A 24,077-nucleotide genomic window follows, 5' to 3' on the forward strand; every position below is an offset into this window, starting at 1 on the left:
TACAGTTTGTAACGCAGAGCCGTGAAAATTAAAAAAAAAAATCTTTCCCCCCAAAATTATTTTTTAGCCCCCAGTTTTGTATTTTCCCGAGGGTAAGAGGAGAAATTCGACCCCAAAAGTTGTTGTCCAATTTGTCCTGAGTACGCTGATACCCCGTATGTTGGGGGAAACCAACGTTTGAGCGCATGGCAGAGCTCGGAAGGGAAGGAGCGCCATTTGGAATGCAGACTTAGATGGAATGGTCTGCAGACGTCACATTGCGTTTGCAGAACACCTAATGTACCTAAACAGTAGAAACCCCCCACAAGTGACCCCATATTGGAAACTAGACCCCCCAGGGAACTAATCTAGATGTGTTGTGAGAACTTTGAACCCCCAAGTGTTTCACTACAGTTTATAACGCAGAGCCGTGAAAATAAAAAATCTTTTTTTTTCCCACAAAAAATATGTTTTAGCCCCGAGTTTTGTATTTTCCCAAGGGTAGCAGGAGAAATTGGACCCCAAAAGTTGTTGTCCTATTTGTCCTGAGTACGCTGATACCCCATATGTTGGGGTAAACCCCTGTTTGGGCACACAGGAGAGCTCGGAAGGGAAGGAGCACTGTTTTACTTTTTCAACGCAGAATTGGCTGGAATTGAGATCGGACGCCATGTCGCGTTTGGAGAGCCCCTGATGTGCCTAAACAGTGGAAACCCCCCAATTATAACTGAAACCCTAATCCAAACACATCCCTAACCCTAATCCCAACAGTAACCCTAACCACACCTCTAACCCTGACACACCCCTAACCCTAATCCCAACCCTATTCCCAACCGTAAATGTAATCTAAACCCTAACTGTAACTTTAGCCCCAACCCAAACTGTAGCCCTAGCCCTAGCCCTAACCCTAGCCCTAACCCTAGCCCTAGCCCTAACCCTAGCCCTAACCCTAGCCCTAACCCTAGCCCTAACCCTAACCCTAGCCCTAACCCTAGCCCTAACCCTAACCCTAGCCCTAACCCTAGCCCTAACCCTAGCCCTAACCCTAGCCCTAACCCTAGCCCTAGCCCTAACCCTAGCCCTAACCCTAGCCCTAACCCTAGCCCTAACCATAGCCCTAACCCTAGCCCTAACTCTAACCCTAGCCCTAATGGAAAAATGGAAATAAATACATTTTTTTAATTTTTCCCTAACTAAGGGGGTGATGAAGGGGGGTTTGATTTACTTTTATAGCGGGTTTTTTAGCGGATTTTTATGATTGGCAGCCGTCACACACTGAAAGACGCTTTTTATTGCAAAAAATATTTTTTGCGTTACCACATTTTGAGAGCTATAATTTTTCTATATTCTGGTCCACAGAGTCATGTGAGGTCTTGGTTTTTGCGGGACGAGTTGATGTTTTTATTGGTAACATTTTCGGGCACGTGACATTTTTTGATCGCTTTTTATTCCGATTTTTGTGAGGCAGAATGACCAAAAACCAGCTATTCATGAATTTCTTTTGGGGGAGGCGTTTATACCGTTCCGCGTTTGGTAAAATTGATGAAGCAGTTTTATTCTTCGGGTCAGTACGATTACAGCGACACCTCATTTATATCATTTTTTTATGTTTTGGCGCTTTTATACGATAAAAACTATTTTATAGAAAAAATAATTATTTTTGCATCGCTTTATTCTCAGGACTATAACTTTTTTATTTTTTTGCTGATGATGCTGTATGGTGGCTCGTTTTTTGCGGGACAAGATGACGTTTTCAGCGGTACCATGGTTAGTTATATCTGTCTTTTTGATCGCGTGTTATTCCACTTTTTGTTCGGCGGTATGATTATCAAGCGTTGTTTTTTGCCTCGTTTTTTTTTTTTTTTTTCTTACGGTGTTTACTGAAGGGGTTAACTAGTGGGCCAGTTTTATAGGTCGGGCCGTTACGGACGCGGCGATACTAAATATGTGTACTTTTATTGTTTTTTTTTTTTTATTTAGATAAAGAAATGTATTTATGGGAATAATATTTTTATTTTTTTTTTCATTATTTTGGAATATTTTTTTTAATTTTTTTTTACACATTTGAAATTTTTTTTTTTTACTTTTTTACTTTGTCCCGGGGGGGACATCACAGATCAGTGATCTGACAGTTTGCACAGCACTCTGTCAGATCACTGATCTGACATGCAGCGCTGCAGCCTTCACAGTGCCTGCTCTGAGCAGGCTCTGTGAAGCCACCTCCCTCCCTGCAGGACCCGGATCCGCGGCCATCTTGGATCCGGGGCTGGAGGGAGCAGGGAGGGAGGTGAGACCCTCGCAGCAACGCGATCACATCGCGTTGCTGCGGGGGTCTCAGGGAAGCCCGCAGGGAGCCCCCTCCCTGCGCGGTGCTTCCCTGTACCGCCGGCACATCGCGATCATCTTTGATCGCGGTGTGCCGGGGGTTAATGTGCCGGGGGCGGTCCGTGACCGCTCCTGGCACATAGTGCCGGATGTCAGCTGCGATAAACAGCTGACACCCGGCCGCGATCGGCGGCGCTCCCCCCGTGAGCGCTGCCGATCGCATATGACGTACTATTGCGTCCTTGGGAAGTAAAGCCCACCCCACATGGACGCAATAGTACGTCTAATGGCAGAAAGGGGTTAAAAATATAAAAAAAATAAAAAATATATAAAAGTTCAAATCACCCCCCTTTCGCCCCAATCAAAATAAAACAATTAAAAAAAAAATCAAACATACACATATTTGGTATCGCCGCGTTCAGAATCGCCCGATCAATAAAAACAAAGGATTAACCTGACCGCTAAATGACGTAGCGAGAAAAAAAATCAAAACGCCAAAATAACGTTTTTTTGGTCGCCGCGACATTGCATTAAAATGCAATAACGGGCGATCAAAAGAACGTATCTACACCAAAATGGTATCATTAAAAACGCCAGCTCGGCACGCAAAAAATAAGCCCTCACCTGACCCCAGATCACGAAAATTGGAGACGCTACGGGTATCGGAAAATCGCGCATTTTTTTTTTTAGCAAAATTTGGAATTTTTTTTCACTACTTAGATAAAAAATAACCTAGACATGTTTGGTGTCTATGAACTCGTAATGACCTGGAGAATCATAATGGCAGGTCAGTTTTAGCATTTAGTGAACCTAGCAAAAAAGCCAAACAAAAAACAAGTGTGAGATTGCACTTTTTTTGCAATTTCATCACACTTGGAATTTTTTTCCCGTTTTCTGTTACATGGCATGGTAAAATCAATGGTATCTTTCAAAAGTACATCTCGTCCCGCAAAAAATAAGCCCTCACATGGCCATATTGACGGAAAAACAAAAAAGTTATGGCTCTGGGAAGGAGGGGAGCAAAAAACGAAAATGAAAAAGCGGAAAAAGCTCCGGGGGTGAAGAGGTTAAACACACACAAGTCTGGTATTATCCTTCGAAAATAAAAATCTGATTAATAAGCAGACAAACTACAAGAGCAACAAATGTACCATATAGGAAATACGGCAGCTGTCAGTCACATGACCTGTCTATTATGTGTATGTGTGAGCTAATATATACTGCCGGGGGGGGGGGCGTTCCTGTTGGCTGGGGATTTATCAGGCTGCCAATTTAGCTTACAAATATTGAGGTAAAAATACTGAGCAAATAACATGTGAACGAGGTCTAACACAGGAGGAGATGACACACAGGTATATACTATATACAGGAGAGATGACACACAGGTATATACTATATAGAGGAGATGACATAGAGGTACATACTATATACAGGAGCAGATGACCTATAGGTATATACTATATACAGGAGGAGATGACACAGGTATATGCTATATATAGAATACAGGAGGAGATGACACAGATATATACTATATACAGGGGAGATGACACAAGTATATACTATATACAGGAGGAGATGACATACAGGTATATACTATATATAGAAGGAGATGACATACAGGTATATACAATATATAGGAGGAGATGACATACAGGTATATACTATATACAGGGGAGATGACACACACCAGGTATACACTATATACAAGGGAGAGGACATACAGGTATATACTATATACAGGAGATGACATACAGGTGTATACTATAAATAAGGGAGATGACAAACATGTATATACTGAGGTGAAAATGAGAGGTGTGAGTGCAAAATGAGAGGAGTGAGGGAAAATAGTGGAGTGATCGGAAAATGACAGATGTGAGGTCGAAATGACAAGTGTTAGGGGGGAATGAGAGGAGTGAGGGGGAAAATGAGAGATGTGAGGGGGGAAATGAAAGATGTGATTGGGAAAATGAGAGGCGTGATGGGAAAATAAGAGAAGTGAGGTGCTATAACTAACCACAGATATTTACTATGCCCAGGCAACGCCGGGCTCTTCAGCTAGTATATCTATATTATATATATCATACAGGAGACACTGCTCTATATACATCACTTGGATACAGAGACCCTGATGTGTATATACATCATACAGGAGACAAAACTCTGCTGTATATACATCACATAGGAGACAGACTGCTGATTGTACAAAACATAGGAGACACAGGGACTTTGCTCTATATACATCACATGGATACACAGACTGCTGTCTATACATCATACAGGAGACACAGACTGTGCTGTATATACATCACATGGATAAACCAAAACTGGTGTATATACACATCATACGGGAGACACCGAGACTCTGCTGTATGTACATCATAAAGGAGACACCGCTTGATATACATCATACAGGAGACAACAAGACTCATAGGAGACACAGAGACCACTGTATATACACCACATGGATACACAGAGACTCTGCTGTATATACATTACATGAATAAACAGATCCTGCTATACATACGGTAATATATATATATATATATATATATATATATATATATATATATATATATACACACACACACACACTGTGTGTATGTGTGTGTGTGTGTGTGTGTGTGTGTGTGTGTGTGTGTGTGTGTGTGTGTGTGTGTACACTGCTTAAAAAATAAATGGAACATTTAACCCCTTAGTGACAGAGCCAATTTGGTACTTAATGACCAGGCCAATTTTTGCAATTCTGACCACTGTCACTTTATGAGGTTATAACTCTGGAACGCTTCAACGGATCCCGCTGATTCTGAGATTGTTTTTTCGTGACATATTGTACTTCATGTTAGTGGTAACATTTCTTCGATATTACTTGCGATTATTTATGAAAAAAACGGAAATATGGCGAAAATTTTTAAAATTTTGCAGTTTTCAAACTTTGTATTTTTATGCCCTTAAATCAGAGAGATATGTCAAAAAATAGTTAATAAATAACATTTCCCACATGTCTACTTTACATCAGCACAATTTTGGAAACAAAATTTTTTTTTGTTAGGGAGTTATAAGGGTTAAAAGTTGACCAGCAATTTCTCATTTTTACAACACCATTTTTTTTTTAGGGACCACATCACATTTGAAGTCATTTTGAGGGGTCTATATGATAGAAAATAATGAAGTGTGACACCATTCTAAAAACTACACCCCTCAAGGTTCTCAAAACCACATTCAAGAAGTTTATTAACCCTTTACGTGCTTCACAGGAACTGAAACAATGTGGAAGGAAAAAATGAACATTTAACTTTTTTTTTGCAAACATCTTAATTCAGAACCATTTTTTTTATTTTCACAAGTGTAAAAACAGAAATGTAACCATAAATTTTGTTATGCAATTTCTCCTGAATACGCCAATACCCCATATGTGGGGGTAAACCGCTGTTAGGGCGCACCGCAGAACTTAGAAGTGAAGGAGCGCCGTTTGACTTTTTCAATGCAGAATTGGCTGGAATTGAGATCGGACGCCATGTCACATTTAGAGAGCCCCTGATGTGCCTAAACAGTGGAAACTCCCCACAAGTGACACCATTTTGGAAACTAGACCCCTTAAGGAACTTATCTAGATGTGTGGTGAGCACTTTGAACCCCCAAGTGCTTCACAGAAGTTTATAACGTAGAGCCGTGAAAATAAAAAATCGCTTTTGTTTACACAAAAATGATCTTTTTGCCCACAAATTCTTATTTTCACAAGGGTAACAGGAGAAATTAGACCACAAAAGTTGTTGTGCAATTTCTCCTGAGTACGTCGATACCCAATATGTGGGGGTAAACCACTGTTTGGGCGCACCGCAGAGCTTGGAAGAGAAAGAGTGCCGTTTTACTTTTTCAATGTAGAATTGGCTGGAATTGAGATCGGACGCCATGTCGCGTTTGGAGAGCCCCTGATGTGCCTAAACAGTAGAAATCCCCCACAAGTGACCCCATTTTGGAAACTAGACCCCCCATGGAACTTATCTAGATGTGTGGTGAGAACCTTGAATGCCCAAGTGCTTCACAGAAGTTTAGAATGCAGAGTCGTGAAAATAAAAAATATTTTTTTTTTCACAAAAAAGATTTTGTAGCCCCCAAGTTTTTATTTTCACAAGGGTAACAAGAGAAATTGGACCCCAGAAGTTGTTGTCCAATTTATCCCGAGTACGCTGATGCCCCATATGTGGGGGTAACCCACTGTTTGGGCGCACGGCAGAGCTCAGAAGGGAGGGAGCACCATTTGACTTTTTGAGCGCAAAATTGGCTGTCGTGTTTGGAGACCCCCTGATGTACCTAAACAGTGGAAACCCCCCAATTCTAGCTCCAACCTTAACCCCAACACACCCCTAACCCTAATCCCAACCTCATCCATAATCCTAATCACTAACCCTAACCATAATCACAACCCTTACCCCAAGTCAACCCTAACCATAACCCTAATCAAAACCCTAAATCCAACACACCCCTAATCCTAATCTCAACCCTAACCTCAAACCTAACCCTAATCCCAATACACCCCTAATCACAACCCTAACCTTAACCCTAATCCCAAACCTAACCCTAATCCCAAGCGTAACCCTAATGCCAACCCTGACCCTAATACCAACCCTAATCCAAACCCTAACCCTAATCCCAGCTCTAACCCTAACTTTAGCCCCAACCCTAGCCCTAACTTTAGCCCCAACCCTAACCCTAGCCCTAGGGCTACTTTCACACTTGCGTCGTTTGGCATTCCGTCGCAATCCGTCGTTTTGGACAAGAAACGGATCCTGCAAATGTGCCCGCAGGATGCGTTTTTTGCCCATAGACTTGTATTGCCGACGGATCGTGACGGATGGCCACACGTCGCGTCCGTCGTGCACTGGATCAGTTGTGTTTTGGCGGAGCGTCGGCACAAAAAACGTTCAATGAAACGTTTTTTTGTACGTCGCATCCGCCATTTCTGACCGCGCATGCGTGGCCGTAACTCCGCCCCCTCCTCCCCAGGACATAGATTGGGCAGCGGATGTGTTGAAAAACTACAGCTGCTGCCCACGTTGTGCACAATTTTCACAACGTGCGTCGGTATGTCGGGCCGACGCATTGCGACGGCCCCGTACCGACGTAAGTGTGAAAGAAGCCTAACCCTAAGTTTAGCCCCAACCCTAACCCTAAATTTAGCCCCAACCCTAACCCTAAATTTAGCCCCAACCCTAGCCCTACCCCTAACCTAACCCTACCCCTAACCTAACCCTACCCCTAACCCTAACCCTACCCCTAACCTAACCCTACCCCTAACCTAACCCTACCCCTAACCTAACCCTACCCCTAACCTAACCCTACCCCTAACCCTACCCCTAACCCTACCCCTAACCCTACCCCTAATTTTAGCCCCAACTGCTGTTCTCCTGCCGGCCGGCAGATGGAGACAGATGGCAGGCGCACTGGGCATGCGTCCGCCATGTTCTGCTGCCGGCGGCCAGGAGGAGCAGCAAGAGGATCCAGGGACCTAGGTGAGTATGCTAGGGTCCCCGAATCCCCCTATTTCTCTGTCCTCTGATGTGCGATCACATCAGAGGACAGAGAATTACACTTTACTTTTTTTTTTTTGCGGTCGCCGGTAAACAGTTAATTACCGGCGATCGCAAAACAGGGGTCGGTAATACCGACCCCGATCGTGCTCTTTGGGGTCTCGGCTACCCCCGGCAGCCGAGACCCCAAAGATTCTCCCGGTGCCGGCCGGCGGGCGCACTGCGCATGCGCCCGCCATTTTGAAGATGGCGGCGCCCACCGGGAGACACGAGGAGCATCGGGGGAGCTAGGTGAGTATTGGGGGGCCACCTGGGACCCCTTTTCTCTGTCCTCCGATGTGCGATCACATCGGAGGACAGAGAAATTAAAAAGAGATCGCTTTTTTTTTTTTTTTTTTTGCGATCGCCGGTAAACGGTTAATTACCGGCGATCGCAAATGCGGGGTGGGTTAAAAAAAACCCGAATCATGTTCTCTGGGGTCTCGGCTACCCTCGGCAGCCGAGACCCCGGAGAAAATCGGCCTCTGGGGGGCGCTATGGACTTTTTCCACAGCGCCGTTAATTAACGGCGCTGTGGTTTAAGTACCCTTAGCGGCCGCCGTTAAAAGGCGTATCGGCGGTCGCTAAGGGGTTAAATAACAGAATATAACCAAGTAAATCATACTTCTGTGAAATCAAACTGTCCACTTAGGCAGCAACACTGATTGACAATCAATTTCACATGCTGTTGTGCAGAAGGAATAGACAACAGATGGAAATTGTTGCCAATTATCAAGACACCCTCAATAAAGGAGTGGTTCTGCAGGTGGGGACCACAGACCACATCTCAGTACCATTGCTTTCTGGCTGATGTTTTGGTCACTTTTGAATGTTGGTTGTGCTATCACACTCGTGGTAGCATGAGACAGACTCTACAACCCACACAAGTGGCTCAGGTAGTGCAGCTCATCCAGGATGGCACATCAATGCGAGCTGTGGCAAGGTGGTTTGCTGTGTCTGTCAGCGTAGTCTCCAGAGGCGCTACCAGGAGACAGGCCAGTACACCAGGAGACGTGGAGGGGGCAGTAGGAGGGCAACAACCCAGCAGCAGGACCGCTACCTCAGCCTTTGTGCGAGGAGGAACAGGAGGAGCACTGCCAGAGCCCTGCAAAATGACCTCCAGCAGGCCACAAATGCGCATGTGTCTGCACAAACTGTTAGAAACCGACTCCATGAGGATGGTCTGAGTGCCCAACATCCACAGATGGGGGTTGTGCTCACAGCCCAACACCGTGCAGGATGCTTGGCATTTGCCACAGAACACCAGGATTGGCAAATTCACCACTGGCACCCTGTGCTCTTTACAGATGAAAGCAGGTTCACACTGAGCACATGTGACAGACGTGACAGAGTCTGGAGACACCGTGGAGAGCGACCTGCTGCCTGCAACATCCTTGAGCATAACCGGTTTGGCAGTGAGTCAGTAATGGTGTGGGGTGGCATTTTTTTGGAGGGCCGCACAGCCCTCCATGTGCTCGCCAGAGGTAGCCTCACTGCCATAAGGTACCGGGATGAGATCCTCAGACCCCTTGTGAGACCATATGCTGGTGCGGTTAGCCCTGGGTTCCTCCTAATGCAAGACAATGCCAGACCTCATGTGGCTGGAGTGTGTCAGCAGTTCCTGCAAGATGAAGGCATTGAAGATATGGACTGGCCGCCCGTTCCCCAGACCTGAATCTGACTGAACACATCTGGGACATCATGTCTCGCACCATCCACCAACGTCACATTGCACCACAGATTGTCCAGGAGTTGGCGGATGCTTTAGTCCAGGTCTGGGAGATCCCTCAGGAGACCATCCACTGCGTTATCAGGAGCATGCCCAGGCATTGTACAGTAGGGAGGTCATACAGGCACGTGGAGGCCACACACAATACTGAGCATCTTTTCCTTTTCATGACGCATTTCCACTGACGTTGGATCAGCCTGTAATTTGATTTTCCACATCTTTCCAAATCCAGACCACCATGGGACATTCATTTTGATTTACATTGATAATTGTTATGTTTTATTGTTCTAAACACATTCCACTATGCAATGAATAAAAATTCGCAACTGGAATATTTCATTCAGAGATATATGGGATGTGGTATTTTAGTGTTCCCTTTATTTTTTTGAGCAGTGTACATCATACAGGAGACAATGATACTCTGCTCTATATACATCACATAGGAAACACAGACACTGCTGTATTTACATCACATAGGAGACACCGAGACCACTGTATACATCACATAGCAGACCCCCAAGACTGCTGTACACATCACACGGATGCACATCTTACAGGAGACACAGAGACTGATGTATGTATATACATTGATAGAGACTTAAGTATATATCACATAGGATACACAGAGTACTCTATAAACATCACATAGACACCGAGTACTGTATATACGGTACATCACATTGGAAACAGACTGCTGTAAACATCATACAGGATAATTGAAGACTGCTGTAAACATCACATAGGAAACGCCGAAATACTGCTGCATATTCATCACATGGGAGACACTAAAGCTCCCGTTTATACATCACACAAGACAGGAGCGGAAAGAGCTTGAATTATGTCCACAAAAACAATCCTGAACTCTCGTGTATGGACAGCTTTAACATGAGTACAGTGTTCATAGCTTTAATATTAGTAGTGTGTTTATGGCTTTATCGTGGCTGGAATCTGATTGTTTCAGTTTCCCCTACCAGTATAGGAAAGGTCTGTCAGTGGGAATACTGCGCTTCTCAGGACGTAAAGTAATTCTCTGGCATAGAGACCAGACCATTAGCCTGTAAATTAGGCCGAAAAGGGTTTAAATTGTGTACCTAGGCATTCAGATATGCAGTGTAAAATTAAATAATGTACAGTATAAAGCCATGAAAATGTAGGTAATAAAATGCCGCCCTTACCAGTAGTCGCTTTGGACCTGATGGAAGCATTGGCTGCAGGTTGCGCAGTTTCTACCTTAGTAGATTTTAGCTCATCTCCACAACTTCTTACAAAGTCTTCTGAAGATACATTGGCATTCTTGGGCTTTATCAGAAAAAAAAATTATTAATATGGTCCTAAGAGGGGAAAAATACGTATATACAGTATATAGATGTATGCATATCATACAGGTAGTGTAATCTTAATTCTTTCACAAACAGTCTCTTTTTTGGAATGGAGGCTCTGGCATCAAAAAGAATATATTAGGAAATTAATTTTAAAGAGATTGTCCAGGCTTGGGGCTCATTCTGCACTCTCACTGATCAGCTAACACGAGCTCCAGCAGCGGTGGCGGGATATAAACAGAGCACAGGGCCGGGGCAGGGCCGGGCCAGCGCGCGGGGCAGGGCCTGGGCCAGCGCGCGGGGCAGGGCCAGCGCGCGGGGCAGGGCCAGCGCGCGGGGCAGGGCCAGCGCGCGGGGCAGGGCCAGCGCGCGGGGCAGGGCCAGCGCGCGGGGCAGGGCCGGGCCAGCGCGCGGGGCAGGGCCGGGCCAGCGCGCGGGGCAGCACCGTATGCTGTGTAGTTCTCGGGTACAGTACGAAAACATTGGGGTAATTTTCCACCAGATTTGCCAGAGGGTAGAGTTTTATGAAGATCGTGGAATTTGGGACATCTTACTCCAGCAGGCTTTTCTTCCAGACTGGTGTATAAAATGCAAGTCATTACCAAACATTATTTACAAGACGTTACTAATAGTGACATTTGGGAGGAGCTGATGATATTCTACAGGTCCGTACCAAATTCTCGGGCTTCATAGAAGACGCCTGCCGTCATTACCTGTAATGCAGGCGTCACATTTCCCACATTTGGACATGTATTCAGTTTCACAGGTGGTACAAAGCGCGGCCTTTTTGATGCATTCCCGGCGAGTTGTTGGCTCGGGGCTGCTGAGCGCCTCATATTGAGATGATCTGAAATAAATAATAATACGGTACATCAGTATACCACAGAGGCAATTATACAATAATCCTACTTTGCCCAAAGATTAAAATCTGCATAGCTAAATGAAAAAGCAATGATTGTTGTTTTGGTTACTTGGGTATGTGTGTATATATATATATATATATGTACACATATATACATATATTTTACATACATGCATATATACACACACACACATTTTCCCCCTGGCATTATTTAGAATGGATGTGTCAGATCAGCAATGCATAATATAATGAGAAAATAGACGTCTGATCATTCGTGGCAATTATTTTTTACTATGGACAAAGTCACAACAAGGGTTTAATTATTTTCACAAGTCTCAGCCAAAACTGTGGCAGAGTAACAGTGCCCGGGGCATCACCCTGACGTAACAGTATTTCAGGGCACAGGAAGGGTTTCTCTACAATGTAGCGAGTGGTCTCCAAGTCTGTTCCTTGCTTATAGGAAGCATACCTGGGAATGTATTACAGGAAATGTGTCACCAGAAAACAGCCTATTGTTTAAATCAGATTGTTATGTTTAATCTGTATTGTTAAAATGTTCCATTTTTTCCCTTTCATATCACTTTCTACCTTAACCCCTTAAACCCCGGAGGTATTTTCCTTTTTGCTTTTCGCTCCCCTTCTTCCCATAACTTTTTAGGCCACATTCACACGTTCCTTTTTATCCTGCGGGTTCTCCCGCAGCGGATTTGATAAATCTGCAGGGCAAACCCGCTGCGGTTCTCCCTGCAGATTTATCGCGGTTTGTCCTGCGGGTTCCGCTGCGGGATTTACCCCTACTATTGATGCTGCATATGCAGCAATATGCAGCATCAATAGTAATGTTAAAAATAATAAAATCATGATGATATACTCACCCTCTGACGTCCCGATCTCCTGGGCGCTGCAGGCGGCGGACCGGTTCCAAAGATGCTGTGCGACCAGGACCTTCGGTGACATCACGGTCATGTGACTGCGACGTCACCGAAGGTCCTGGTCGCATAGCAAACCTGAGACCGGACGGCGCGTGCAGCGCTGAGACTTCAGAGGTGAGTATAACATTATTTTTTATTTTAATTCTTTATTTTTTAACACAAATATGGTTCCCATGGCCTGGAGGAGAGTCTCCTCTCCTCCACCCCGGGTACCACCCGCACATTATCCGCTTACTTCCCGCATGGTGTGCACAGCCCCATGCGGGAAGTAAGCGGATCAATGCATTTCTATGGGTGCAGAATCGCTGCGATTCTGCACAAAGAAGTGACATGGTCCTTCTTTTTTTCCGCAGCAATTCAGCGCGTTTTGACGTCGCGGCTTCTGATTGGTCGCGTGGCGGTCACATGGGCGGCACGCGACCAATCAGAAGCCGCGACGTCATTCTCAGGGACTAAACTCCTCATTCTAGGAATTTAGGACCAGAGGAATGACGTCGCGGCTTCTGATTGGTCGCGTGGCGGTCACATGGGCGGCACGCGACCAATCAGAAGCCGCGACGTCATTCCTCAGGTCCTAAACGCGCTCATTTTAAACAAAGAAGCCTGCCGGTTACCCGCGGTGATGTCCAGGGGCCGCCGGAGAGGTGAATATATCAATATTTTTTATTTTAATTCTTTATTTTACACATTAATATGGATCCCAGGGCCTGAAGGAGAGTTTCCTCTCCTTCAGACCCTGGGAACCATCAGGATACCTTCCGATACTTGGTGTCCCATTGACTTGCATTGGTATCGGATATCGGTATCGGCGATATCCGATACTTTTCGGGTATCGGCCGATACTATCCGATACCGATACTTTTCGGGTATCGGCCGGTATCGCTCAACACTAGTTGTGGTTTTATTTTGAATGGGGTGATTTGAACTTTTATATTTTAAATTTTGTTAATATTTTTAAAAACTTTTTTTTATTTTTTGCCTCCTTCTATAGTCTCCATGGGAGACTAGAAGCTGCAGTACTTTGATCGGCTCTGCTACATACAGGTCAGATCACCTGTATGTAGCAGAAATGCTCACTTGCTATGAGCGCCGACCACCGGGCGGCGCTCATAGCAATCCGGCTATGACAACCAAATAGGTCTGCTGGAGACCTCTGGTTGTCATGCCAACCCATCGGTGACCCACAATCACATGATGGGGTCACAGATGGGCGTGATTTCCGGCACACTTGCTGGAAGTGTGAGTTAAATGCTGCTGTCAGAAATTGACAGTGGCATTTAACGGGTTAACAGCTGCGGGTGGATCGTGATTCCACCCGCGACTGTTGTGGGCACATGTCAGCTGTATGAATCAGCTGACATGTGCCCGGAAAGGTGCGGGCTCCGCGCTGGAGCCCACTCCAAACAGGGGGAGTCCGCAAGAGAGCGGTACCGGGGAACATGAAGCAACAGGAGGGAGGCAATCATAAGAAGATGGGGGGTGCTGGACCCGCAACGCCCATCAGACCGGTCCGCCCCCCGGGGGAGTAGAATAACTTATTTTTCTTCACTTGCAGGTCAGTCCGGGGGCTTATCTACAGCATTATAGAATGCTGGAGATAAGCCCTGAAAGGCAGTGGCCGCATCTTATAGCGGCAAAATCTGCTGACAGGTTCCCTTTAAAATTAAAATCTTTCCCTTTTCACACTGACCACTAGGCCCAATATTAGACTACTACTTTTTGTTTTATCTGTGAAACCCAGGGACAGAACACATAAGTGATAAACAGATGCAACATGCAGCCTCATAAGTGACACATCGCTGGAATCAGGGTCTGTTCTCAGGTGAGGGAACAAAAACCGGCTGAATGATTCTCTTTAAGCCATGCATTTTTTAGGACTCTGGCTTGGGGGGGTCTATATTTGTTTCAGGTATATGGTCAAGGGCCAATATTTTTTTATTTTTTATTTTTTTAGGAAGTCCATTATTTTTTGTTTTTTTAACAGTGTATATTTTTTAGAAATTGTATGTATCTAAAGTATCTATGTAAAGTCTGGCCTGGGTGGGCTGCCATTTATCGTTAAGCTTTAGTATAGGGTCTGCATTTGGTTCAGGGGCCTGGTCTGAGGTCTGCATTTGTCTATTTGTTAACCAGGCCCGGTCGCTTTTTTTCTTTTCTGTTTTTAAGTCAGGTATTGGGTCTGTATTTCTCTTTAGGAGTCAGGTTTATGGTCTCTACTTCCAGACTGCCCATAGGGTATAAAGCTATGTGCCCACGTTGCAGAAAGTATGCAGAATTTTCCTGATCAAATCTGGACTCCCTTCGCAGGAAATCAGCTTGCGTTTTTTTTCGTGTATTTGTTGCGGTTTTTTTGCTGGTTTTTAGCGTTTTTTTCTCCCAATGGTTCTAATACAATTCTATAGCGGCAAAACCACCGATTTTCTGCAAAATTAACGTACATGCTGCGCTTTTTTCCGCAATGCTTTTTCGCTGTGGAAAAAAACGCAACATGGGCACAAAAATTGCGGAATGCATTAAAATAATGGGATGCTTTATGTACCGTAAGCGTTTTTTAAGCGTTTCCGCAGCGGAAAACCACCGTAAAAACTCTTAAAAACGCTAAAAATCCGGATCGTGGGCACATAGCCTAAATGTCCTGTCGGTCAGTGTTCTGAAACATCACTGCATAGTAGAGCAGCTGCATGTGATCTGGAAACTGCAAGAGCCGACTGTTAGGGTACCGTTACACTATACGATTTACCAACGATCACGACCAGCGATACGACATGGCCATGATCGTTGGTAAGTCGTTGTGTCACACAGACAGCTCTCCAGCGACCAACGATGCCGAGGTCCCCGGGTAACCATTGGGTTACTAAGCGCAGGACCGCGCTTAGTAACCCGGTTTACCCTGGTTACCAGCGTAAAAAAAACAAACACTACATACTTACATTGTCTGTCCCTTGCCGTCTGCTTCCCGCACTCACTGACTGCCGGCCGTAAAGTGAAAGCACAGCACAGCGGTGACGTCACCGCTGTGCTCTGCTTTCACTTTACGGCCGGCAGTCACAGTGCGGGAAGCAGACGGCAAGGGACCTGAAGCACACCGGAATGTAAGTATGTAGTGTTTGTTTGTTTTTTACATTTACGATGGTAACCAGGATAAACATCGGGTTACTAAGCGCGGCCCTGTCCTTAGTAACCCGATGTTTACCCTGGTTACAAGCGAACGCATCGCTGGATCGGTGTCACACACACTGATTCAGCGATGACAGCGGGAGATCCAGCGACGAAAGAATGTTCCAAACGATCTGCTACGACGTACGATTCTCAGCAGGGTCCCTGATCGCTGCTGCGTGTCAGACACAGCGATATCGTATGGATATCGCTGGAACATCACGAATCGTACCGTCGTAGCGATCAAAATGGCACTGTGTGACGGTACCCTTAGACATATCCAGGATCCCCATACAGACTCTGCCTTCCTATCCCTGCGGCACAGTGATGCCAGCGCTGATCGCGCACCAGGCTCACGTAAGCCCCGGGAATACGACTGCCGACACCGCTGGAACGGCTCAGGCACGGGAGGAGAGTATAAGTGTTTTCATTTTATCAGCGCCAAACATAGGTGAGAACAGGTTGTCCTAGTACTGGATAATCCCTTTAAACTAGAGTGAGCGGGGGTCTTGTCTGGAGTCCGGTTATATTAGCAGTTAGGTCTAAAGTTTCATAGTGTAGGGCATCAGGTCTGGGGTCTGTCTCTGTTTAGGTGGGGCTGGTCTGGGGTCACCTAGTGTAGGTGTCTTTATGTTTGGGTGAGACTGATCTGGGGTCTCCTAGTGCAGGGGGTCTCCTAGTGTATGTGTCTGTATGTTTAGGTGGGGCTGGTCTGGGGTCTCCTAGTGTAGGGGTCTATAGGTTTAGGTGGGGCTGGTCTGGGGTCTCCTAAAGTAGGGGTCTGTAGTTTTAGGTGGGGCTGGTCTGGGGTCTCCTAATGTATGGGTCTGTATGTTTAGGTGGGGCTGGCCTCGGGTCTCCTAATGTATGGCTCTGTATGTTTAGGTGGGGCTGGACTTAGGTCTCCAAATGTATGGGTCTGTATGTTTAGGTGGGGCTGGTCTGGGGTCTCCTAATGTATGGCTCTGTATGTTTAGGTGGGGCTGGCCTGGGGTCTCCTAATGTATGGCTCTGTAGGTTTAGGTGGGGCTGGACTTAGGTCTCCTAATGTATGGGTCTGTATGTTTAGGTGGGGCTGGTCTGGGGTCTCCTAGTGTATGTGTCTGTATGCTTAGGTGGGGCTGGCCTGGGGTCTCCTAGTGTAGGGGTCTGTATTGTTAGGTGGGGCTGGTCTGGGGTCTCCTAGTGTAGGGGTCTGTATTGTTAGGTGGGGCTGGTCTGGGGTCTCCTAGTGTAGGGGTCTGTATTGTTAGGTGGGGCTGGTCTGGGGTCTCCTAGTGTAGGGGTCTGTGTTGTTAGGTGGGGCTGGCCTGGGGTCTCCTAATGCAGAGGTCCCCAACTCCAGTCCTCAAGGCCCACCAACAGGTCATATTTTCAGGATTTCCTTAGTCTTGCCCAGGTAATAATTGCATCACCTGTGCAATGCAAAGGAAATCCTGAAAACATGACCTGTTGGTGGGCCTTGAGGACTGGAGTTGGGGACCTCTGTCCTAATGTATGGCTCTGTATGTTTAGGTGGGGCTCGACTTGGGTCTCCTAGTGTAGGGGTCTGTAGGTTTAGGTGGGGCTGGCCTGGGGTCTCCTAGTGTAGGAGTCTGTATTGTTAGGTGGGGCTGGCCTGGGGTCTCCTAGTGTAGGGGTCTGTAGGTTTAGGTGGGGCTGGCCTCGGGTCTCCTAGTGTAGGGGTCTGTAGGTTTAGGTGGGGCTGGCCTGGGGTCTCCTAGTGTAGGAGTCTGTATTGTTAGGTGGGGCTGGTCTGGGGTCTCCTAATGTAGGGATCTGTATTGTTAGGTGGGGCTGGCCTGGGGTCTCCTAGTGTAGGGGTCTGTAGGTTTAGGTGGGGCTGGCCTGGGGTCTCCTAATGTAGGGGTCTGTAGGTTTAGGTGGGGCTGGCCTGGGGTCTCCTAGTGTAGGGGTCTGTAGGTTTAGGTGGGGCTGGCCTGGGGTCTCCTAATGTAGAGGTCTGTAGGTTTAGGTGGGACTGGCCTGGGGTCTCCTAATGTAGGGGTCTGTAGGTTTAGGTGGGGCTGGTCTGGGGTCTCCTAATGTAGGGGTCTGTAGGTTTAGGTGGGGCTGGTCTGGGGTCTCCTAGTGTAGGAGTCTGTATTGTTAGGTGGGGCTGGCCTGGGGTCTCCTACTGTAGGAGTCTGTATTGTTAGGTGGGGCTGGTCTGGGGTCTCCTAGTGTAGGAGTCTGTATTGTTAGGTGGGGCTGGTCTGGGGTCTCCTAGTGTAGGGGTCTGTAGGTTTAGGTGGGGCTGGCCTGGGGTCTCCTAGTGTAGGGGTCTGTAGGTTTAGGTGGGGCTGGCCTGGGGTCTCCTAATGTATGTGTCTGTATGTTTAGGTGGGGCTGGTCTGGGGTCTCCTAGTGTATGTGTCTGTATGTTTAGGTGGGGCTGGTCTGGGGTCTCCTAGAGTATGTGTCTGTATGCTTAGGTGGGGCTGGCCTGGGGTCTCCTAATGTATGTGTCTATATGTTTAGGTGGGGCTGGTCTGGGGTCTCCTAGTGTAGGGGTCTGTATTGTTAGGTGGGGCTGATCTGGGGTCTCCTAGTGTAGGGGTCTGTATTGTTAGGTGGGGCTGATCTGGGGTCTCCTAGTGTAGGGGTCTGTATTGTTAGGTGGGGCTGGTCTGGGGTCTCCTAGTGTAGGGGTCTGTATTGTTAGGTGGGGCTTGTCTAGGGTCTTCTAATGTAGGGTTCTGTAGGTTTAGGTGGGGCTGGCCTGGGTCTCCTAGTGTAGGTGTCTGTAGGTTTAGGTGAGGCTGGCCTCGGGTCTCCTAGTGTAGGGGTCTGTATGGTTAGGTGGAGCTGGTCTGGGGTCTCCTAATGTAGGGGTCTGTAGGTTTAGGTGGGGCTGGCCTGGGGTCTCCTAGTGTAGGGGTCTGTAGGTTTAGGTGGGGCTGGCCTGGGGTCTCCTAGTGTAGGAGTCTGTATTGTTAGGTGGGGCTGGTCTGGGGTCTCCTAGTATAGGGGTCTGTATTGTTAGGTGGGGCTGGCCTGGGGTCTCCTAGTGTAGGGGTCTGTAGGTTTAGGTGGGGCTGGCCTCGGGTCTCCTAGTGTAGGGGTCTGTAGGTTTAGGTGGGGCTGGCCTGGGGTCTCCTAGTGTAGGAGTCTGTATTGTTAGGTGGGGCTGGTCTGGGGTCTCCTAGTGTAGGGGTCTGTATTGTTAGATGGGGCTGGCCTGGGGTCTCCTAGTGTAGGGGTCTGTAGGTTTAGGTGGGGCTGGCCTGGGGTCTCCTAATGTAGGGGTCTGTAGGTTTAGGTGGGGCTGGCCTGGGGTCTCCTAGTGTAGGGGTCTGTAGGTTTAGGTGGGGCTGGCCTGGGGTCTCCTAATGTAGAGGTCTGTAGGTTTAGGTGGGACTGGCCTGGGGTCTCCTAATGTAGGGGTCTGTAGGTTTAGGTGGGGCTGGTCTGGGGTCTCCTAATGTAGGGGTCTGTAGGTTTAGGTGGGGCTGGTCTGGGGTCTCCTAGTGTAGGAGTCTGTATTGTTAGGTGGGGCTGGCCTGGGGTCTCCTAGTGTAGGAGTCTGTATTGTTAGGTGGGGCTGGTCTGGGGTCTCCTAGTGTAGGAGTCTGTATTGTTAGGTGGGGCTGGTCTGGGGTCTCCTAATGTAGGAGTCTGTATTGTTAGGTGGGGCTGGTCTGGGGTCTCCTAGTGTAGGGGTCTGTGTTGTTAGGTGGGGCTGGCCTGGGGTCTCCTACTGTAGGAGTCTGTATTGTTAGGTGGGGCTGGTCTGGGGTCTCCTAGTGTAGGAGTCTGTATTGTTAGGTGGGGCTTGTCTAGGGTCTTCTAATGTAGGGTTCTGTAGGTTTAGGTGGGGCTGGCCTGGGTCTCCTAGTGTAGGTGTCTGTAGGTTTAGGTGAGGCTGGCCTCGGGTCTCCTAGTGTAGGGGTCTGTATGGTTAGGTGGAGCTGGTCTGGGGTCTCCTAATGTAGGGGTCTGTAGGTTTAGGTGGGGCTGGCCTGGGGTCTCCTAGTGTAGGGGTCTGTAGGTTTAGGTGGGGCTGGCCTGGGGTCTCCTAGTGTAGGAGTCTGTATTGTTAGGTGGGGCTGGTCTGGGGTCTCCTAGTGTAGGGGTCTGTATTGTTAGGTGGGGCTGGCCTGGGGTCTCCTAGTGTAGGGGTCTGTAGGTTTAGGTGGGGCTGGCCTCGGGTCTCCTAGTGTAGGGGTCTGTAGGTTTAGGTGGGGCTGGCCTGGGGTCTCCTAGTGTAGGAGTCTGTATTGTTAGGTGGGGCTGGTCTGGGGTCTCCTAGTGTAGGGGTCTGTATTGTTAGATGGGGCTGGCCTGGGGTCTCCTAGTGTAGGGGTCTGTAGGTTTAGGTGGGGCTGGCCTGGGGTCTCCTAATGTAGGGGTCTGTAGGTTTAGGTGGGGCTGGCCTGGGGTCTCCTAGTGTAGGGGTCTGTAGGTTTAGGTGGGGCTGGCCTGGGGTCTCCTAATGTAGAGGTCTGTAGGTTTAGGTGGGACTGGCCTGGGGTCTCCTAATGTAGGGGTCTGTAGGTTTAGGTGGGGCTGGTCTGGGGTCTCCTAATGTAGGGGTCTGTAGGTTTAGGTGGGGCTGGTCTGGGGTCTCCTAGTGTAGGAGTCTGTATTGTTAGGTGGGGCTGGCCTGGGGTCTCCTAGTGTAGGAGTCTGTATTGTTAGGTGGGGCTGGTCTGGGGTCTCCTAGTGTAGGAGTCTGTATTGTTAGGTGGGGCTGGTCTGGGGTCTCCTAATGTAGGAGTCTGTATTGTTAGGTGGGGCTGGTCTGGGGTCTCCTACTGTAGGGGTCTGTGTTGTTAGGTGGGGCTGGCCTGGGGTCTCCTACTGTAGGAGTCTGTATTGTTAGGTGGGGCTGGTCTGGGGTCTCCTAGTGTAGGAGTCTGTATTGTTAGGTGGGGCTGGTCTGGGGTCTCCTAGTGTAGGGGTCTGTGTTGTTAGGTGGGGCTGGCCTGGGGTCTCCTACTGTAGGAGTCTGTATTGTTAGGTGGGGCTGGTCTGGGGTCTCCTAGTGTAGGAGTCTGTATTGTTAGGTGGGGCTGGTCTGGGGTCTCCTAGTGTAGGGGTCTGTATTGTTAGGTGGGGCTGGCCTGGGGTCTCCTAGTGTAGGGGTCTGTAGGTTTAGGTGGGGCTGGCCTCGGGTCTCCTAGTGTAGGGGTCTGTAGGTTTAGGTGGGGTTGGCCTGGGGTCTCCTAGTGTAGGAGTCTGTATTGTTAGGTGGGGCTGGTCTGGGGTCTCCTAGTGTAGGGGTCTGTAGGTTTAGGTGGGGCTGGCCTGGGGTCTCCTAGTGTAGGGGTCTGTAGGTTTAGGTGGGGCTGGCCTGGGGTCTCCTAATGTATGTGTCTGTATGTTTAGGTGGGGCTGGTCTGGTGTCTCCTAGTGTATGTGTCTGTATGTTTAGGTGGGGCTGGTCTGGGGTCTCCTAGAGTATGTGTCTGTATGCTTAGGTGGGGCTGGCCTGGGGTCTCCTAATGTATGTGTCTATATGTTTAGGTGGGGCTGGTCTGGGGTCTCCTAGTGTAGGGGTCTGTATTGTTAGGTGGGGCTGATCTGGGGTCTCCTAGTGTAGGGGTCTGTATTGTTAGGTGGGGCTGATCTGGGGTCTCCTAGTGTAGGGGTCTGTATTGTTAGGTGGGGCTGGTCTGGGGTCTCCTAGTGTAGGGGTCTGTATTGTTAGGTGGGGCTTGTCTAGGGTCTTCTAATGTAGGGTTCTGTAGGTTTAGGTGGGGCTGGCCTGGGTCCCCTAGTGTAGGTGTCTGTAGGTTTAGGTGGGGCTGGCCTCAGGTCTCCTAGTGTAGGGGTCTGTATGGTTAGGTGGGGCTGGTCTGGGGTCTCCTAATGTAGGGGTCTGTAGGTTTAGGTGGGGCTGGCCTGGGGTCTCCTAGTGTAGGGGTCTGTAGGTTTAGGTGGGGCTGGCCTGGGGTCTCCTAGTGTAGGGATCTGTAGGTTTAGGTGGGGCTGGCCTGGGGTCTCCTAGTGTAGGAGTCTGTATTGTTAGGTGGGGCTGGTCTGGGGTCTACTAGTGTAGGGGTCTGTATTGTTAGGTGGGGCTGGCCTGGGGTCTCCTAGTGTAGGGGTCTGTAGGTTTAGGTGGGGCTGGCCTCGGGTCTCCTAGTGTAGGGGTCTGTAGGTTTAGGTGGGGCTGGCCTGGGGTCTCCTAGTGTAGGGGTCTGTATTGTTAGATGGGGCTGGCCTGGGGTCTCCTAGTGTAGGGGTCTGTAGGTTTAGGTGGGGCTGGCCTGGGGTCTCCTAATGTAGGGGTCTGTAGGTTTAGGTGGGGCTGGCCTGGGGTCTCCTAGTGTAGGGGTCTGTAGGTTTAGGTGGGGCTGGCCTGGGGTCTCCTAATGTAGAGGTCTGTAGGTTTAGGTGGGACTGGCCTGGGGTCTCCTAATGTAGGGGTCTGTAGGTTTAGGTGGGGCTGGTCTGGGGTCTCCTAATGTAGGGGTCTGTAGGTTTAGGTGGGGCTGGTCTGGGGTCTCCTAGTGTAGGAGTCTGTATTGTTAGGTGGGGCTGGCCTGGGGTCTCCTAGTGTAGGAGTCTGTATTGTTAGGTGGGGCTGGTCTGGGGTCTCCTAGTGTAGGAGTCTGTATTGTTAGGTGGGGCTGGTCTGGGGTCTCCTAATGTAGGAGTCTGTATTGTTAGGTGGGGCTGGTCTGGGGTCTCCTAGTGTAGGGGTCTGTGTTGTTAGGTGGGGCTGGCCTGGGGTCTCCTAGTGTAGGGGTCTGTAGGTTTAGGTGGGGCTGGCCTCGGGTCTCCTAGTGTAGGGGTCTGTAGGTTTAGGTGGGGCTGGCCTGGGGTCTCCTAGTGTAGGAGTCTGTATTGTTAGGTGGGGCTGGTCTGGGGTCTCCTAGTGTGGGGGTCTGTATTGTTAGGTGGGGCTGGCCTGGGGTCTCCTAGTGTAGGGGTCTGTAGGTTTAGGTGGGGCTGGCCTGGGGTCTCCTAGTGTAGGGGTCTGTATTGTTAGGTGGGGCTGGTCTGGGGTCTCCTAGTGTGGGGGTCTGTATTGTTAGGTGGGGCTGGCCTGGGGTCTCCTAGTGTAGGGGTCTGTAGGTTTAGGTGGGGCTGGCCTCGGGTGTCCTAGTGTAGGGGTCTGTAGGTTTAGGTGGGGCTGGCCTGGGGTCTCCTAGTGTAGGAGTCTGTATTGTTAGGTGGGGCTGGTCTGGGGTCTCCTAGTGTGGGGGTCTGTATTGTTAGGTGGGGCTGGCCTGGGGTCTCCTAGTGTAGGGGTCTGTAGGTTTAGGTGGGGCTGGCCTGGGGTCTCCTAGTGTAGGGGTCTGTATTGTTAGGTGGGGCTGGCCTGGGGTCTCCTAGTGTAGGAGTCTGTATTGTTAGGTGGGGCTGGTCTGGGGTCTCCTAGTGTGGGGGTCTGTATTGTTAGGTGGGGCTGGCCTGGGGTCTCCTAGTGTAGGGGTCTGTAGGTTTAGGTGGGGCTGGCCTGGGGTCTCCGAGTGTAGGGGTCTGTATTGTTAGGTGGGGCTGGCCTGGGGTCTCCTAGTGTAGGGGTCTGTAGGTTTAGGTGGGGCTGGTCTGGGGTCTCCTAATGTAGGGGTCTGTAGGTTTAGGTGGGGCTGGTCTGGGGTCTCCTAATGTAGGGGTCTGTAGGTTTAGGTGGGGCTGGTCTGGGGTCTCCAAGTGTAGGGGTCTGTATTGTTAGGTGGGGCTGGTGTAACATAGGGGTCTGGTCTGCAGTATTCAGCAGGGCTGCTCTGGGGTCTGTAGTTATTTCCGGGGTCGCTCTGGCCTCAGCTTTCTATCCCTCCCGGATACTCGGCGGATCACTGGTCCCAGCAGTTACTACATGGGACACATCACGCAGGAAGGACGATATTCAGAGATGGAGGCGATGTGTGTGGCGATGTGAGACCGTGCAGACACAGCCATACACTGGGTGCGGTGCTGCAGTGACAGAGCCTGTGTACATGGCCGCGCCGTGCACTCACCGGGAGCAGCAGGAGGACACAGCTCCAGCAGTCACCGCTCAAACCTCCCTCTCTCCCAGCATGCACCGCGACCCGCCAATTCCCTCAGTCACTAGCAGGGGAGAATTGCGCGCGAAATAAAGTTTTTATTTGAAAGAAAAAAAAACTTCGCTAGTTACTATGGCAACTAGCTGCGGCGTGTGCGTACGGATCAGCCGCAACAGGTGGGAGAAACACCTTTATTACCATAGCAACGTACTGCATGTGTGCAGAAAACAAGAGTGAAATATCATTATACTTGTGTGGTTGTAGT

The 24,077-nt window shown here is 48.8% G+C and overlaps 1 protein-coding gene across 1 annotated transcript in view; it reads right to left on the reverse strand.

Annotated features, from left to right (window-relative positions):
- The window catches only part of RAD54B (RAD54 homolog B), a 91,335-nt gene extending 67,468 nt beyond the window's left edge, over positions 1-23,867 (reverse strand). Inside the window, exons 1-3 of the mRNA XM_069731710.1 lie at positions 23,786-23,867; positions 11,633-11,766; positions 10,776-10,899 (exon numbers count right to left, since the gene is read on the reverse strand). Of these exons, the coding sequence (XP_069587811.1) occupies positions 10,776-10,899; positions 11,633-11,755 (247 nt within the window). The 5' untranslated portion in view covers positions 11,756-11,766; positions 23,786-23,867. The remainder of the gene's footprint in view (positions 1-10,775; positions 10,900-11,632; positions 11,767-23,785) is intronic.
- Positions 23,868-24,077: the final 210 nt, after the last annotated feature.

This window comes from Ranitomeya imitator, chromosome 6, assembly GCF_032444005.1.
Source record: "Ranitomeya imitator isolate aRanImi1 chromosome 6, aRanImi1.pri, whole genome shotgun sequence".
In the NCBI taxonomy this organism is placed as follows: Eukaryota; Metazoa; Chordata; class Amphibia; order Anura; family Dendrobatidae; genus Ranitomeya; species Ranitomeya imitator.